At 39.9% G+C, this 17,131-nt stretch overlaps 2 protein-coding genes across 3 annotated transcripts; one reads left to right on the forward strand and one right to left on the reverse strand.

Moving 5' to 3' along the window:
• The first annotated feature begins 1,049 nt into the window (after nucleotides 1–1,049).
• Nucleotides 1,050–10,181, forward strand: rnf146 (ring finger protein 146). The gene is made up of 3 exons (XM_061950497.1): nucleotides 1,050–1,215; nucleotides 3,550–3,609; nucleotides 7,964–10,181. The coding sequence occupies exon 3, from the start codon at nucleotides 7,976–7,978 to the stop codon at nucleotides 9,134–9,136; it is 1,161 nt and encodes a 386-aa protein (XP_061806481.1). The 5' UTR covers nucleotides 1,050–1,215; nucleotides 3,550–3,609; nucleotides 7,964–7,975; the 3' UTR covers nucleotides 9,137–10,181.
• A 1,267-nt stretch (nucleotides 10,182–11,448) lies between these two features.
• echdc1 (enoyl CoA hydratase domain containing 1) lies at nucleotides 11,449–16,811 on the reverse strand. 2 transcript variants are annotated; one of them, XM_061950519.1, is made up of 7 exons: nucleotides 16,704–16,811; nucleotides 14,667–14,737; nucleotides 13,512–13,688; nucleotides 13,283–13,421; nucleotides 13,137–13,189; nucleotides 12,946–13,026; nucleotides 11,449–12,868 (listed from the first exon to the last, which is right to left on the reverse strand). In XM_061950519.1, the coding sequence occupies exons 2-7, from the start codon at nucleotides 14,729–14,731 to the stop codon at nucleotides 12,451–12,453; spliced, it is 933 nt and encodes a 310-aa protein (XP_061806503.1). In that variant the 5' UTR covers nucleotides 14,732–14,737; nucleotides 16,704–16,811; the 3' UTR covers nucleotides 11,449–12,450. The 2 variants fall into 2 exon arrangements, with proteins under 2 accessions (XP_061806503.1, XP_061806495.1); XM_061950511.1 differs by having other exon boundaries at nucleotides 13,512–13,757.
• Between the last annotated feature and the right edge of the window lie 320 nt (nucleotides 16,812–17,131).

Genomic DNA, 17,131 nt, shown 5'->3' on the forward strand with positions numbered 1-17,131 from the left:
AAATTATAACATACGTAACATGTATGAGCAAGGAATACATTAAAATGTGTACCATGAATTGATTAACGTGGACCCCGACTTAAACAAGTTGAAAAACGTATTCGGGTGTTACCATAGTGGTCAATTTTACGGAATATGTATTGTACTGTGTAAACTGTACTGTTTCATGTAATGTATTATCTTCCTTTGCAATCTACTAATAAAAAAACATATATTAATACCAATACAACCAAACCGAGGCTTCCGTATTTTATTTTATTATTATTTTTTTGAATTTTATAAACCTTTATTTACAATATGCAACATTTATAATCCAATCAAGAAATAATAATAATCAAAACAAGTACAGAAATAGTTCAAAAACAATAATAAAGTAACTAAAAGAGAATGCAAAATATATATGTGTAACAAAATGTAAAGCCATAGGTTCACACAAATTCCGTAAATAATCCAAATTTGGAACACAGTATCATAGTTTTCACAGCTTATTTTGGTTGTTAGAGGTAGAGAGCGTTTTAAAGTAGAGTTCTAATTATTTTTTTAAAGGCACAAAACACATGTTATGAATATAAAACGTAGCCAATAGTATAATAAGGTTGCAAAGGTAAAATTAATTTAAAAAAATGTTTACATACAGTGTATCTAAATCAAATAGCACATCTTTAAAACAAAGCACACATTTGTCATGAATATTGTCCAGCATTAAACGACAGATGCCCTGTCCTGTTTGCAAATGTACTGCTTTTATATTTCCTGTATTTTATACTATTACTTTGAACTGTTTTATATTTTATTTGTTGTATCCTGTAAAGCGTCTTTGAGTACTCTGAAAAACGCTATATCAAATAAAATGTATTATTATTATTATTATAGCGATCGAGTGCTTTCACAAGTCCAAAACAGGTGGTAAACAGTCTCTGGATGCATGTTGCATAAGGTGCAGGTAACATCAATGTCCTTCTTGTATCTAACCATCACAGTCTTTAGCTTCCGTATTTTACATTTGACTTGTTTAGACTGGGACGACAACTCGGATGTGACGTCACAGACAACTCCAAATTCCCAAGTTACTTAAATGTCTCACTCTGAGCTGCTTTTTTGATACGAAGGAAAACAAAGGCCGATAACATTGGAATTTGTTTGGGAGACGATTGACATTGGGACACGTTTTTATTAAATGTAGCCGGCAGCTGGACAACGACATACATCAGTACGGTATGTGCGTAGAAGCTGTGACACATAAAACGGGTTCGCTTCGGTAATGTCGACCTAAAATAAGATAGCACCGTCACATGAACCCCGTCTATTTACTGGAGTCACATTACTGCCCTTTAGCCGCGCCAGTAGTAGCTCCTAGCACTGGCTTTAACATGTTCAATTATTAAGTCCGCTTTTTGGAAAATATTCAGTTGATGGCCGTTATATACATTATGTCGACGCCTATTCCCTTAACTCATTTTAAGAATACAGCTTATTAATTCGTTCCGATCAGTTGGCTTTCGAGCTGTCATTCGCCTGTAAGGTTCCTGTAAATATTACATTGTTGGCTCTGTCAGTATTTGCTGTGTTTGCTAAGATTAGCAGTTGTTGCAATGGCTATGCTCGGAGGCCACCAGCACACACTGGCTTGGATGCAGTTAGACAATTAGCAGAGCTGCCCTTTGTTTCGAACACTCGTCCAATCACCAATATCAGTAACGGTACACAAACATTTCGGTTCGGTACTACCTCGGTTTAGAGGTCACGGTTCGGTTCATTTTCGTTACAGTAAGAAAACAACAAAATATACATTTTGGGTTATTTATTTACCAAATTTGCAAAATCTTCCACCAAAAATATTTTTTTTAGTGGAATATTTGATGTGAAGTAATCGGAACATTGGATAGGTCAATAATTAATAATAACATTGATTTCGATTCAATATTATGTTTTGAGCAATGACAGTTTGAAAGAAAAAGAAAAAAAAACAGCTTTGTTTTATTAGTCAACATTGCAACTTTTTCTAAAATACATTTAACCTTTAAGCTTTTTTATTTCACTTTTGTTATGTTTTTGTTTATTTTAATAATATTTTTAGAATGTGGGTCTTTAAAACATTAGCTGCGGGCTGCAAATGACCTCCGGGGCACACTTTTGACACCCCTGCTATAGATATCCATCCATCCATCGTCTTCTGCTTATCCGAGGCCGGGTCACGGGGGCAGCAGCCTAAGCAGGGAAGCCCAGACTTCCCTCTCCCCAGCCACTTTGTCCAGCTCCTCCCGGGGGATCCCGAGGCGTTCCCAGGCCAGCCGGGAGACATAGTCTTCCCAACGTGTCCTGGGTCTTCCCCGTGGCCTCCTACCGGTCGGACGTGCCCGAAACACCTCCCTAGGGAGGCGTTCGGGTGGCATCCTGACCAGATGCCCGAACCACCTCATCTGGCTCCTCTCGATGTGGAGGAGCAGCGGCTTTACTTTGAGCTCCCCCCGGATGACAGAGCTTCTCACCCTATCTCTAAGGGAGAGCCCCGCCACCCGGCAGAGGAAACTCACCGCCGCTTGTACCCGTGATCTTGTCCTTTCGGTCATGACCCAAAGCTCATGACCACAGGTGAGGATGGGAACGTAGATCGACCGGTAAATCAAGAGCTTTGCCTTCAGGCTCAGCTCCTTCTTCACCACAACGGATCGATACAGCGTCCACATTACTGAAGACGCCGCACCGATCCGCCTGTCGATCTCACGATCCACTCTTCCCTCACTCGTGAACAAGACTCAGAGGTACTTGAACTCCTCCACTTGGGGCAAGATCTCCTCCCCAACCCGGAGATGGCACTCCGCCCTTTTCGGGGCGAGAACCATAGACTCGGACTTGGAGGTGCTGATTCCCATCCCAGTCGCTTCACCCTACCCCTGCTATAGATAATAAAAAATTAAATCTGATAAATCTATGGATAAAAAGCAGAGCCTGGCAACGCATGCGCGTTTATCATAACTCTCTCGCTCTCTCTGTCTCTGCCCCTCCCTCACGAATGCTGCTGCCTGCACAATTTGTTGTGTTTTTAACCCCGTCTTAACCCTGAACGTACATTGAAAATACATGCAACCCTAACTCAAAATGCCGGACATTTGAGGCATTTAAGAAATTCCGCCCTGACAACTCCGCAAAAGAGGACATGTCCGGTGAAAAGAGGACGTATGGTCAGTCTATCATAGCCCGTTAGCTGCTAGCATGCTGTGTGTTGTGCCTCGGTGTGCATTGTTTACACAACGTGCGTTACGCTACTTAATATGTCCGTGTGGAAACTCGTTCGGTACACCTCCGAACCGAACCGGAACCCCCGTACCGAAACAGTTCAATACAAATATACTTACCGTTACACCCCTAGTCACAGCTGTGTTCACGAAAGGCGATTTGTGTCAAAATGCTTTGTATTGTGAAGCTTCAAATCCACACCGAGTATTGTTTGTGTTTTTTTCCCAAATGTTTACACCGTTTCTGGATGTGTGGGTTGTCTGTATAAGTGCAGTTGTTTTAATACTACATTTTCCTTGTATCTTTTTACAGGGGCAATTTAGATGATCCATCAGCATTCCTCATGATACATCATCATTAAGTCTACTTTCAGTGAGTATGCAATTACGGTCAAAATCCTTTGATATATCATGAATTATCCTACAGCATACATTTAATGCAGAGTCATTAGGGCTGGGTAGCGGTAAGGTATCACCGAAACAACCCGATACCAAGTAGTATTGGAACTGCGTCTGTCAAACGATACCTGCAATTGGTTCTTTTTGTATCCAGATCAAGAAAAAATTACTGTTTCTATGGTTTTGCTCGCAGCCAATCGCTGCAAGCGTTTTTCGATTCAGTGCGCCATGTGATTGGTCCACCACCGCAACAACTATACTTTGTATAGCGGTAAAGCGGGTTGAAGCAGTGCAGAATTAGCTGGTCATCATTCCGAGATGCCGGCAGCAAAACGGTCAAAGGTATGGTTGTACTACACGCCTGTGGCGTCGGGTACAAATAAATGCATACAATGCGGCAAGATTATTTCAGGGAAAACGGGAAATACTAGCAATATGATTAAACACCTCATCAAGCACGGACCAAACTTAAGGGTGGAGAACTTGTTCTGTGTTTAAAAAGTCGGCTTCTACAACACCAGCATCGTCGTCGTCATCTCAACAGAACACTGCTCAACCGTCGATAACTTCAGTTAATATATAAATGGTTACTATGTTAACAGTACTCATCCTTTGTGTGTTAAAACATGTATTGTCAAGTAAATAGTTTTGGGCATGTCGTAGGCGTGTGAGCTATACGCTCGCTTAGCTTGCTCGCTAATTACACGGCCGAAATAATACTTTGTTGTACATATTTGTACAGTTATTTAATAAATATTTGAGCACTTTCAAAATGTATTTGTGTAAAAATCTTGAATGGGGAGGAGTGGTGAAAATTACGCAACCCATTTCATTCTTTTCACATGATTAATATCGAATGAAGTACTCAGTTGGTATCGGTATCGTTTTAAGGGTACTGGTATCCATCATTTTTAAACGATACTCAGCCCCAATAGTCATCAATCTGCAGGTGTGTGCATATGCAGAACATACAGATCATAATTTTAATTGGAACACGTTTACATTTTTTTTTAATGATGATATTGTTAAAAAAATACATTTGTCCCCCAATTGTATTTATAGTTTTTGCATTTAGTGTAGGGCAGCACGGTGGACATGGGTTAGTGCATGTGCCTCACAATACGAAGGTCCTGAGTTCAATCCCCGGGCTCGGGATCTTTCTGTGTGGAGTTTGCATGTTCTCCCCGTGACTACGTGGGTTCCCTTCGGGTGCTCCGGCTTCCTCCCACCGCCAAAAACATGCACCTGGGGATAGGTTGATTGGCAACACTAGATTGGCCCTAGTGTGTGAATGTGAGTGTGAATGTTGTCTGTCTATCTGTGTTGGCCCTGCGATGAGGTGGCGACTTGTCCAGGGTGTACCCCGCCTTCCGCCCGAATGCAGCTGAGATAGGCTCCAGCACCCCCGCGACCCTGAAAGGGACAAGCAGTAGAAAATGGATGGATGGCATTTAGTGTAGGTGGCTTTCAATTTCAAGCAGCTTATTAAACGTTTTTCAGCTGCCAAATACCACATTTTGACAATGGTACCAAAGTGGTACCATTGGTGCTGTTTGCAACTTCCTCACAAGAACATTTTTCAAAGCAAAACATATAACAAGAACACCACCGGCTAGCTTATGTTACCATTAGTGGTTTAACAGAACACATTTGTTACTTGTCTATTTATTAGACTTAGACTTAGACTTCATTTTACTGTCATTCAAATTTGAACTTTACAGTACAGATAAGAACGAAATTGTGTTGCATTAGCTCGTCATAGTGCAGGATAAAAGAGCAATAAGGTGCAGATATAAATACATAGATTACTGTACAGATAAATATATTGCACTTTTTCATATGCATCCACGTTTATGGATGTATGTTATATTGTCTTTATATTCCAGCGAGTTAATCCGTTTTTGGGGGGGAATTGAGGGAATTATTTTGATGTGTTCAAGAGTCTTATGGCCTGAGGGAAGAAGCTGTTACAGAACCTGGAGGTTCAGCTTCGGAGGCTGCGGCGCAGAACATGATAAATTTCACTAATACTAAGTTTATGTAATAAATTATTGTAACAGCCTGAATAAAATGATCGGTGTTTACAGCGGTCACACACCCAGTCTCGTCAACACAGGAAGTGCGTGCACACCCTCAAAAGCAGTTAAAGAGAAGCAAGGAACAAGTTGCAGTGATGTTGTTGTTATGATAGAATATACACTCAATGACAGCTAACGCTAGCTATCCAAATTGCTCTTATTAGTTAACAACACCTAAAGCTAATTCACATGCATTTTAGGGTTTTTAACGTTAAACCGATGTGACTGGATATCTGGTTCAAGAAGTGGCTGGTTCGGCTGCGCCGGTCACAGCCCCCTCGATCAATAAGGTTCAGTTGTGAATCTTTAGGTAACTCGAATGTCGACACACAAACCGGTTATCGTGCCAACTTGTAAATCAGTTGACCGTTTTTGTCTTTAAAACAACACGATAGGAAAGGGTGTCCGTAAAAAAAATAGTCACACGCTTCTTAACTGGAGACAAGAATAGGCGTAAATACATGGACCGGGTGTCGCACAAGACTAGCAATCAGACAGTTTATCTTTAAAACAACACTAGAGTCACTGCTGCCTGCCAAATAATTACCCACAAGACTCATAACGTCAACACCGTGGACTGTCGCAGTGCTGTGCCGTCTTTCAATATTGTAACATCCCAAGTAATAGACAATAAGACAGATTCCCAGTTAGTCTTTCGTTATTTCACAAAATGCAACTTTCTCGTACGACAGGCTCAATCTTCGTGTCTTGCTCTCTTTACCGCCAACGTTACTTTCCCCTTACAACTCCACAACACACGTCACTTTTGTCCCGTACTCAGGCCATTGGTTAGAACTCGTAGGCGTCTGTGACGACGCTAACCTGACTTGACTCTATGAAAAGATATATATTTGACATGTTTGCCTTTTTACTTTATAAAACATGTTTGAGAATATGTTGTTTTAAAAATGAGGAATTACTGGAAGTGTGTCATATTAATAGAATGTACTTTTTTAATATTTGAAGATGAACAAGCCTATGGCTGTTCTCAACTATCAGGTTATTGTTATTCTTATGCAGTGGTTCTTAACCTTGTTTGAGGTACCGAACCCCACCGGTTTCATATGCGCATTCACCGAACCCTTCTTTAGTGAAAAATAAAATGTTGTGTTTTTTTTCAAATTCAAGACAAAGTTATATGTTTTTGGTAACACTTTAGTATGGGGAACATATTCTAAGTAACAAAGACATAATTTAGAGTTTTTTGGACACTAGGGGAACATATTCTAAGTAACAAAGACTTAATTTAGAATTATTTGGTTAGGGTTAGGGTTAGAGGGTTAGGCTTATAATAAGGCCATGCAGAATAAGGCATTAATAAGTACTTAATAATGACTAGTTAAGAGCCAATATGTTACTAATTTGCCTGTTAATAAGCAACGAATTAATGGTGAATATGTTCCCCATACTAAAGTGTTACCATGTTTTTTTTACTAGTGCACAAAATGAACCGTGCATGAACATCACCTTGTTCAAACAACAAAACCAACACAGTGCATAAACTCACAACAAATTTCACACCTGCAAATCAGTGTGACTTCTGCTGTTGCCGTATCCGTAATACGCCGATAGGGAAAAGTTTTTATTTACACGATGAGTCTGGTGTGTCTTGACCTCCGCCGAACACCTGAGCCTGACTCACCGAACCCCCAGGGTTCGATCGAACTCAGGTTAAGAACCACTTTTCTAATAGAATTCAACTTATCAGTTTTCTTAAGACGGTTGGCCCCTTATCCAAGTAGTTTTCAACAGTTCATGCTCATAGACTTAGCTTGGGTAGATCTAGCCAGAGCGCTTGGTGCCAAGGTCCTAACTTTTTATTCTCTAACATGAAGAGGAGCATATGCACAGAAAGGTATGCTTTTGTTGTTTTGTGGTGTAAAAAATAATGTCAACAACTGTGTGTTAATGTTAATCATAGTCGAATAGTGCAAACTTTGTATCCAATATAATTGAATCGCATGAAATTGTTCTGTTTTATTAATTAATCGTTTTTGAATCGCATCGTAACCCACGTATCGAGATGCGAAGCAAACCGTCCATCACAAAGGGATTTACATCCCTCGTTCATGTGTTACGTAATTACGTCATTAAATACGAGAAGCCGTGAGAGGGCGGTATATAACGCTTGAAATGCATTGGAAAGTTAGCGTCCTTGAGGCATGTAAATGTTTCCAACTTTTAAATCTTTCTTTTAAGTTTAGTTTTCTTTTTTATTAACAATTATCCTCCACTTATTCCTCTCCCCAGTACTTGCGAAGGATGGCTAGTTGTGGGGAGATAGATCACTCTGTTAGCTCACTTCCCCCAAGTAAGAAAGGGAGCAGCAACAGCGGTGCTGCCGGAAGTGGGAACAGTGCCGAATCATCTGGTTCCAGCAACACATCGCCGGCCCTGTCTGTACCAGAGTGCGCCATCTGTCTGCAGAGCTGCGTCCACCCCGTGCAACTGCCATGCCACCACGTTTTCTGTTTCCTCTGTGTAAAAGGAGCATCCTGGCAAAGCAAGCGCTGTGCTCTTTGCAGACAGGAAGTGCCAGATGACTTCCTGGAAAGGCCCACACTTCTCTCTCCGGAGGAGCTCAAAGCATCAGCAGGGGGTCGTGGTGGGGCAGCGAGCGATCATGCCTGGTATTACGAGGGCCGCAATGGTTGGTGGCAGTATGATGTGCGAACCAGTCGAGAGCTGGAAGACGCTTTCTCAAAGGGCAAGAAGACGGCAGAGATGCTCATTGCCGGGTTTTTGTATGTAGCTGACTTGGAGAACATGGTACAGTACAGGCGCAATGAACATGGACGTAGACGCAAGATGAAGCGAGACATTTTGGATATTCCCAAGAAGGGAGTAGCTGGACTGCGTTTGGACACTGAGGGCGTCACCGGGGCAATCGCGGCAGCAGGTAGGGAAAACTCTGCTGATGGAGCTGATACCACAGCAGCAGGCGTACAGCAGCAGGTCACTGGCATCCCACCCCCTGCTGCAGCACCTCCACCCTCTTCAAGACCACCTACTTCCTTGGGTGGTCAGCCTGACAACAGCAGCCCCTCTCTGGAGGACGCCCTTTCACAACTACAAATCAGCCACAGAGCCACTCCATCTTATGAACGATCTAGCGCAGGCGAAGGAGTGGAAGAAGATGAGGAGGAAGAAGAGGCTTCACCCTCCAGGTCTTCTGATCCTCACACCTCAGTGGATGAATCTGGCTCTGGAGACTGGAGTGACGATGAGGAAGAGGATAACGACGACGAGGGGGGAGGTGGAAATGAAGAACATGTGGAGCCATGGGTGGATCGGCCTCGGCGACAAAGACTGAACCCAGAGGACCGAGCTCTCCCTGGTGCGGAGTCCACCTCTCCCCCTTCGTCATCTAGAAGTGGAAGGTCCAGAATGCCCGATGGTCAGTGTACAGTAACAGAAGTGTGAAGTTATCAGTGTAATTGTTCCTTAATCAATAACTGCCGTGTTCCGTTCCATTAATTTATTATATACTTTGTACACACATTCACTGTCACAGCGCAAACTTTTGTTTTTGAGCAGCTCTGACTGACTGCTGCCTGTAAAGAGTCATTTGATCAGTCAAATTCTAAGCTTAAACACCATCGGATATGTAATAAAGACCTGTGATATGTGAGTGAAGAGCAAGAATGGCTCGTTCACTTCCATAAATGTCACTGCATCCTTGTCATCAACATGAGCAGTTGCATTCTCATCATCTTTAACTCTCTCCGCTAACATGACACCCATAGAACCCATGGAACTTACTTACTATATGGCTCATTTTCACTAACTCCCAACCTACTGTTGACTTAGATTCAACAAATAATGAAGTATCGATTACAATTCTTAGTGCTAACATTTGAAATCATCTTGAGGCAGGCTGTTTGGGAACCTAATTCACATGTAATGTTTTACTACATAGTCATTGTGTGGAGCTTACAAGAGAATGTTGCTGCCCAATGAGTTTAGATCGCAGGTGTCTGCACCGAAATATTAAAGGTAATAGTTTTTAATATTTAAAAAAAAAAATAGGACTAAATAAACATTACATGGTTTTAACTTTTGAGGTAATTGAAAAATAAATGTGAAGTATTGGTGTTGTCCTTTAAAAGTTGTCATGGCCTCTGTTGACTCAAGTGTTCTCAACTGGTGTGCCACTAAAGATATAAGAATAGTGCATGTTTGAAGAGAGAGTTAATGCCACAGGTTGGTAAGATGCTATTGATATTTTGGGTTTAGTGTGGATAAATGTTCTGGTTTTCCTTTTGTTTGATATTGGTTTTAAATTTTGAATTACTTGCAAGACAGAATGAGACGACATGTCATTCCAAATCGCAGTCGTTTTGTTTTCTCTGCTTAGATCATTGGCTTAGACTTTCCATTCTGATTAATAAAATTTTTGTAACTGTTTTCGCTTGGCTATTTTTTACTTTGTAATTTAAAAATAAATTGTCATTTCATCAGTCTAAAATCTGGGCTTTGGTCATCTTGTATTCTTTTGATTGTGATTGATTTACACAAATGTCCTTTACTATTGACTTAAGTCAGTATGTGGAATAGTGACTACAGGCCCATCTCAATTAGAATATTTTAAAAAGCAAATGTATTTTAGTAGTACATTTTCAAAAAGTAAAACTATTTTATATATGAGTCATAATACAGTGAATTGTGTTAAGAATGTAGTCGTTGCTTTGTTTTAAAATTATAGATTTGTATTTGGAAAAAAAGAAACAATCTCAATATTGTCTGCTACTAGCTCACACTCTTCTTGAGTCTTTAATTGGTCTTTGTCATAATTAAACTCCCAAGTATTAAAACATGTTGGAGAATATGCTCGTTTATTGAGATGCACCCACTCCTAATCAAAAATCTTTGTCATCAACCTTTGATAAGTTCCAGTTAGTATTGATTTGCATCAAAGGGATCAATTAACGCAAGTGTGTCAAACTTGATTTCATTGAGGGCCACAATGCAATTATGGCTGCCCTCTGAGGACTGCTTGTAGCAGCAAATACTGTATATGAATTTGCCTATGCATTTGTTTAGCTTTTTTTTTAACATACACTGAAACTATCAAAGTTTACTTATATAGCCGTTAATCACAAATGTCTCAAAGAGTTGCACAAGCCATGACGACATCCACGTCAGGGCAAGAAAAAACAATCCAATGGAACAACGAGAGACCTTCAAACGAACCGCAGATGTGGGGATCCCCCCTGGGTGACCGGTGCAATGAAGGCCGAGTGGATACAGTAAATAACGTGATAATCCAGTTCATAGTGACAACATATTACTGTAAATGGAAAGAGTACTACTGTTTTTTTACAATAAAAATGGCTTAGTCGCCAGAATGTTTACTGTAAAATGTATTCATTTTTTTACAACATATTCCTAGAAATGGAAAAACAGCATGTTTTTAATACTAGCAACTGAGCTGCCAATGTTTGCTAGGAAAAAAACGTAAACTGGCAGCTCAGTCGCCAGACTTTTTACTGTAAAGAACTGGTAGTTTTTTCACTTTACTGTAATATGCATTAGCCACTTATTAAAATATATTGTAATTTTTACAATTTGATGAATAACATGCTTTGAAATCATAAGAGAAGCCAATATTTAGGTATTTTCTTTTAATTAAAAAAAAAAGATAATATATTTGTTGCACTATTGGATAATAAAGTTTAAAACGTATGCGTTTTCATGCAGTACATATATTTTTTGGAAAGAATGAATACATCTAGTAAGGAAAGATAAAATACTTTATTGACATATTTCCAGGCATTAGCATGGACCACATACAGTTATGAAGAGGATCCCTTGGCCATGAATTTGGCACCTTTAAATTAAGGTAATGTGTATGCATGTAAATATGATGCAGCATTCACAAATGTAAATGTTAGCTTCCTTAGAACATGTATACATTGGAAATTTTCAAACCTTGATTTCACCTCTAGTCTCAATTCATTTTACGATGTTTAGCATATGTCAGCACTGTGGCACAGGGGTTAGTGCGTGTGCCTTACAAAACGAAGGTCCTGGGTTCGATCCCCGGGGCCGAGTGTGGAGCTTGCATGTTCTCCCCGTGACTGCGTGGGCTCCCTTTGTCTTCCTTTCATCTCCAAAGACATGGATAGGTTGATTGGCAACACTAAATTGGCCCTAGTGCGTGAATGTTGTCTTATCTGCGATGAGGTGGCGACTTGTCCAGGGTGTACCCTGCCTTCCGCCCAAGTGCAGCTGGGATAGGCTCCAGCACCCCCGCAACTCCAAGAGGGAGAAGCGGTAGTAAATGGATGGATGGACATTTAGCATCTTGGCCACATCCTTGTATGTTTGACCAGTTTTCTACAGAGAACACGGGCGGTGCCAAAGCCTTGTCTTATTAAATATACAATAGGCAGGCATTGTTTATAATTTATTATTTGATAGGTTTTCTGTCTTTAATTTTGGCTGAGGAAAAGAAATAACGGAAATATATTTTCCTGGCGATACATGTAAAGGAGATAAGCCTTATCAGTGTCTGGATCTAAGTGCTGCTGATTCCGAGTGGCCACATCATCACAGCATCAGTAACACAGGAACTTTAGCTGGTGAACTACTGCATAGGCAGCTTTTATTTCCTTAAATGGCAAGAATGTTCTTCATCTTAGCTGTCTGGTTTTATTCCATACTGGAAATGAAACAACAAAGCAGTAAAATGGAGCATAAATAAAATTGAGACAATGCTACCGCCCTTGGTGTACTCATTTGTGTTTGGACTGGCTTGCTAGTGCCTGCAGGTTAGTTGGACCACCCCACAATGTCCCAAACACATCCTTCTCAGTCCTTAGAGCGTCAGCTAAAGGGAGCTCCCTTCCTGACAGCACTACCTTCTTCACAGCCTGGATCACTGCCGGTGGCCCGTTGGTGCAATGACTAAGCCACTTTTCAGCCTGCTGCAGGAGAGTCCCTGCACTTTCTTCTTCTCGCGGGTCCTGAAGAACTCCATCTGCCAGTCTTATCTGGAGGCCAAATTCGGGGTCTACTTTTGAAGCGCCGCCAAGCAGCTTCAGGGAATTCTGGCTGCCAACCAGTTGGATTAGTCGAGCAGCCCCACCCCAGCCTGGAACCAGACCCATGTGTTTGTGGACAAACTGGATCACACTGCCAGGTGCCATTAACCTAAAAAGATAGACATCACACTTTAATGACCTTACTCTAAAGTTATGTAATCTTATATCGATAGAAGGAAAAATTACCTGAAATCACAGGCAGTAGAAAGCTCTGCTCCTCCTCCTAAGGCTCTCCCCTCCACAAGAGCAACAGAGATCAGAGAAAGCCTGCATTAAGAACACCAAATATTGTTGTGCATGTGGGACAGTAACAATCCAAATTAAATGAATGGACTGTAAAAACTCATTAACTTTATGGGTGAACAGGTCTATCTTACCTGAGTAGTCTAGTGAGAGTATTTTGCATGAACATGCACATCTTCATGCCATCCTATAAGATAAGATACAATTTTGCCCTTCAAATAATTGTCATTTAATACACTTGTTTACTTTAGAGTGCATGCTTAGAACTGCTCGGTCATACTTGGGCCTTGGAAATTGCTTTGACAGCATTAAGGTCTGAGCCAGAGCAGAAGGTACCGGAAGCACCCTGGACTATGAGGCCTTTTCCATGTGTCCACTGCTCCAGTTGGCTCACCTTCTCTTCCAGCTCCACCATCATAGTACCTGGGACATAATACAACAATAGATAGTTTTAATAGTAGCGATAATAACGTTTTAAAGACGAGATCCAGAGTTGTTCTTGAGTCAAGGTACCAGAAAAGGCATTCATGCGGGAAGGGTTGTTGATGGTGAGAACAGCTATGCCAGAGTCTTGTTTGGAAAGATCTATAGATCCACCAGAGAAGGCCTGCAGCTTTTCCACGATCTCCGCCTGGTTGAAGTCTTTCTCAGTGTAAACACAGCTACTGGTCTGTCTCTGCCACGTCCTTGGAGTACAGGTCACAGTAAAAAATATTTTGACAGAGGTGTTGCAACACGATGTAAAGTTAGTTGGTCTGAAACGTAAACAGAATTGATTTGGAGTGTGAATTACAGCAGTGCAGTATGTAATGTGTTTAGTTAATTTACATACAATATAGTACCTCAACTCACAAGCTTAATTGGTTCTGTGCTGGTGCTCTTAAATCAAAACACTTGTATCCAAAATCAACGTCTCCAATTGAAATTGATTAAAATATATTTAATTGCCGCTTTCCCCCAGCCCACAACCCCGAAAAAATACAATTTTAACATGTTGCGTGCCTTTTAGTAATTCAGACAACTACATTAGAATGTACCAAAAACAAGTAATGCATTTACCTTGGAGAGTGGATTTCTACGTATCTCCTTCCCTTTGCTTTGCCGCCAAACAGTACCTTTTCCGTATTTTCATGGATAAAAGTCTGCCGTTTAGATATTATTTCAATTTTCTTGGCTAGCGTTAGACGCATTCTGCTTCAGTGTGGTGCAGACTAAGCAGTGATACGCTCAAATTACTTCGCCAAGTTGTAGACATGTTGTGTCATGTTTTTGCTGACTTCTTTTTTTATCATCCACCTCTGTTCTTCACACTCACTTTCTTTCTTCCCATGGTTGGAAAACAAAAAGTAATGTCAATCTTTAGCTATAAACTAATGCTAGCAAGTAAGACCAGATGTTTTTGGTCAGATCTTTCGGGGTTCACTATGACATTCGCTATGCCAACTAATGGTGTCGGTGCTTGAAACTCTAATTTTAGCTTGTAACTTAGGGCACAATTATTAGCCGACAGACAGCTCTTATCTCAAAACATTTTAAGACGTGGCACTCCTAAGTTGACGTACCACTGCAGAACTACTTTAGAGTTTTACAGTATTTGTCATGTACAACTAAATGAAAACGGGGTTAATTCTAAATACAGTATTGACCCTAATGTCCCGTCATACCTTGCCCAGCTGCCACAGATATGGCTGCTCCTCAGGAAATGATGCCTCGCTGCACAGATAAACATGGTTAACTGCAGCATGGGGAAATAAGAGAAAAGCATACATGTTTACATTACTAAGTTGTGATCATATAGAGGTGTAACAAAAGGTCAATACTAGCATCATTAACTACTCATACCAAGAAGAAATCTAACCAATCAAACACATTTTACTGATTGTGTTTTATAAAATTACTAGCTTGTAGTATGCATCTTTTTTTATGTACAAACCCCGTTTCCATATGAGTTGGGAAATTGTGTTAGATGTAAATATAAATGGATTACAATGATTTGCAAATCATTTTCTGTACATCAAGCAAGAATGGGAAAGAATTCCACCTGAGAAGCTTAAAAATGTGTCTCCTCAGGTCCCAAACGTTTACTGAGTGTTGTTAAAAGGAAAGGCCATGTAACACAGTGGTGAACATGCCCTTTCCCAACTACTTTGGCACGTGTTGCAGCCATGAAATTCTAAGTTAATTATTATTTGCAAAAAAAAAATATAAAGTTTATGAGTTTGAATATTAAATATCTTGTCTTTGTAGTGCATTCAATTGAAAATGGGTTGAAAAGAATTTGCAAATCATTGTATTCCATTTATATTTACATCTAACACAATTTCCCAACTCATATGGAAACGGGGTTTGTATTTCAGTGGACTTGCACACGCTGTTTTTTGAACAGACGATAAAATACAGTACTCTTACGACCGACCCATGTTATGATAGTGTGACTCGTGATGTGCGGATCGATACTGAATTATCAATACTGCAGATACCAGATCTTTATGCTTTAATGTCAATTCTCTCATCAAAATATCGATACTTTTGATACCTTTGTTCAGGGGTGTCCAAACTTTTTCCACCAAAGGGCCCACATTAACAAGTCAGAGTATGCGGGGGCCATGTTGATTTATTTTTTTTTAATTCAAAGCAATTCTAAAAACAGATATTTTATATAACTTTGTGTCAGCTTTGTGTTATAGGTGACTATTTATATTATTAATTATTAGTTAGAACATTTCAGCTTTTTCTCATTGCATACCGATTTGTTTGCTCTTTGTTCTTACAATTATACTTTTTTTCCATTTAAGAATAGAACAAAATTATATGATTGGATAACCTAGTGTGTCAAAAATTCTGCCTGTTTTTGTTCAGTTACATATCAATTCATACGTTGGTAATATGTTGTCTTTTAATTAACTAACTAGGTAAACTTTCTTCATATTTAAGTATATTTTATTTTTATTTTGAGACCTTCCAATATTTTAGATCAGTATAGTGTCTAAACTTTTCCCACTAAGGGCTTCATACTGAAAAGTCAAGTATGGGGGTTGGGGGCATTTTGATGTTTTATTTAAAAATGCTATAAACAGATTCTATGTATATTTAAAGACAACACTTTGCGTTATAACTGACTTAATTATTAATTTAACAATCTCATCTTTTTCTCATTGTATTCCGATTTTTACTCTTTTTTTTTTTTTTACATTTTTACTGTTGTTTTTTAGATATGTGCTTTGCACACTCAACTTTAAACATTTTAGCAGACACATTAGGTACATTTGCACAGAAGTGTCGGTATTGGATCGGAATCGCCGATACAACCCTGAATTTGAATCGGTTCTGAATCGAAAATAAAAGCGTGATATAGTCACGTGGAGCCTACTTCCGCCTGACTGAATTATTTAAATAAAAAACACCTGTGCAACAACTGGAGCACACGTGTGTTTTAAAACCTTTTTTCGCACCCCAACAAGCTGTTAATTGCATAAACACCAACATGTGAACTGAGCAAATAAGAAAAGACATTTTCATAAAAATGTAATTTCTACAGTAGGCTACACAGCGGGCCACAACAGATGTTAAAAGTTAAAAGGCGTAAACACCTGCCTACGCATAGGTATCTTATACAAAAAGCTGATCTAAGTTTGAAGCATATGTAATACAATGGTAAATAATATAATACATGAGAAATAATAACAAAAAGGAGTGCCAACCTTGACAGTTCGACTGTGTCACTGCAAAATACTTCCCCCGAAAAATGAAGTGTCCGTAGCTACGGAAGTGGCGGCAAAAACGGTGTGTGAGTAATTCGCTATTTTATTGGCCAATGTTCGTACTCAACCAATCAGGGGTCATTTTATTCAGACTCGAACAAAGCAAGCCAAAGCCATCAGAGGATAGCACTGGCGGCGAGTTCTTCATTTACACCACAAGAGAGCGGTAGTCTTCAATTGTGAGTTACCTCATGCATTCGCCATGTGTGATTTTTGAAAATATTGTTTCGAATATGCGTACAATTACAATGTAATACATAACAGATTTCCAGCTTTTCATTACAAAGGAGCAGGAGGACGCAGAGTGTATTTAACATACCCCTTTTCAAGATTTTAACATTTGTTTTTGTTCATAATTGTTTTTACTC

This window comes from Nerophis lumbriciformis, linkage group LG04 (assembly GCF_033978685.3).
Source record: "Nerophis lumbriciformis linkage group LG04, RoL_Nlum_v2.1, whole genome shotgun sequence".
Taxonomy (NCBI): domain Eukaryota; kingdom Metazoa; phylum Chordata; class Actinopteri; order Syngnathiformes; family Syngnathidae; genus Nerophis; species Nerophis lumbriciformis.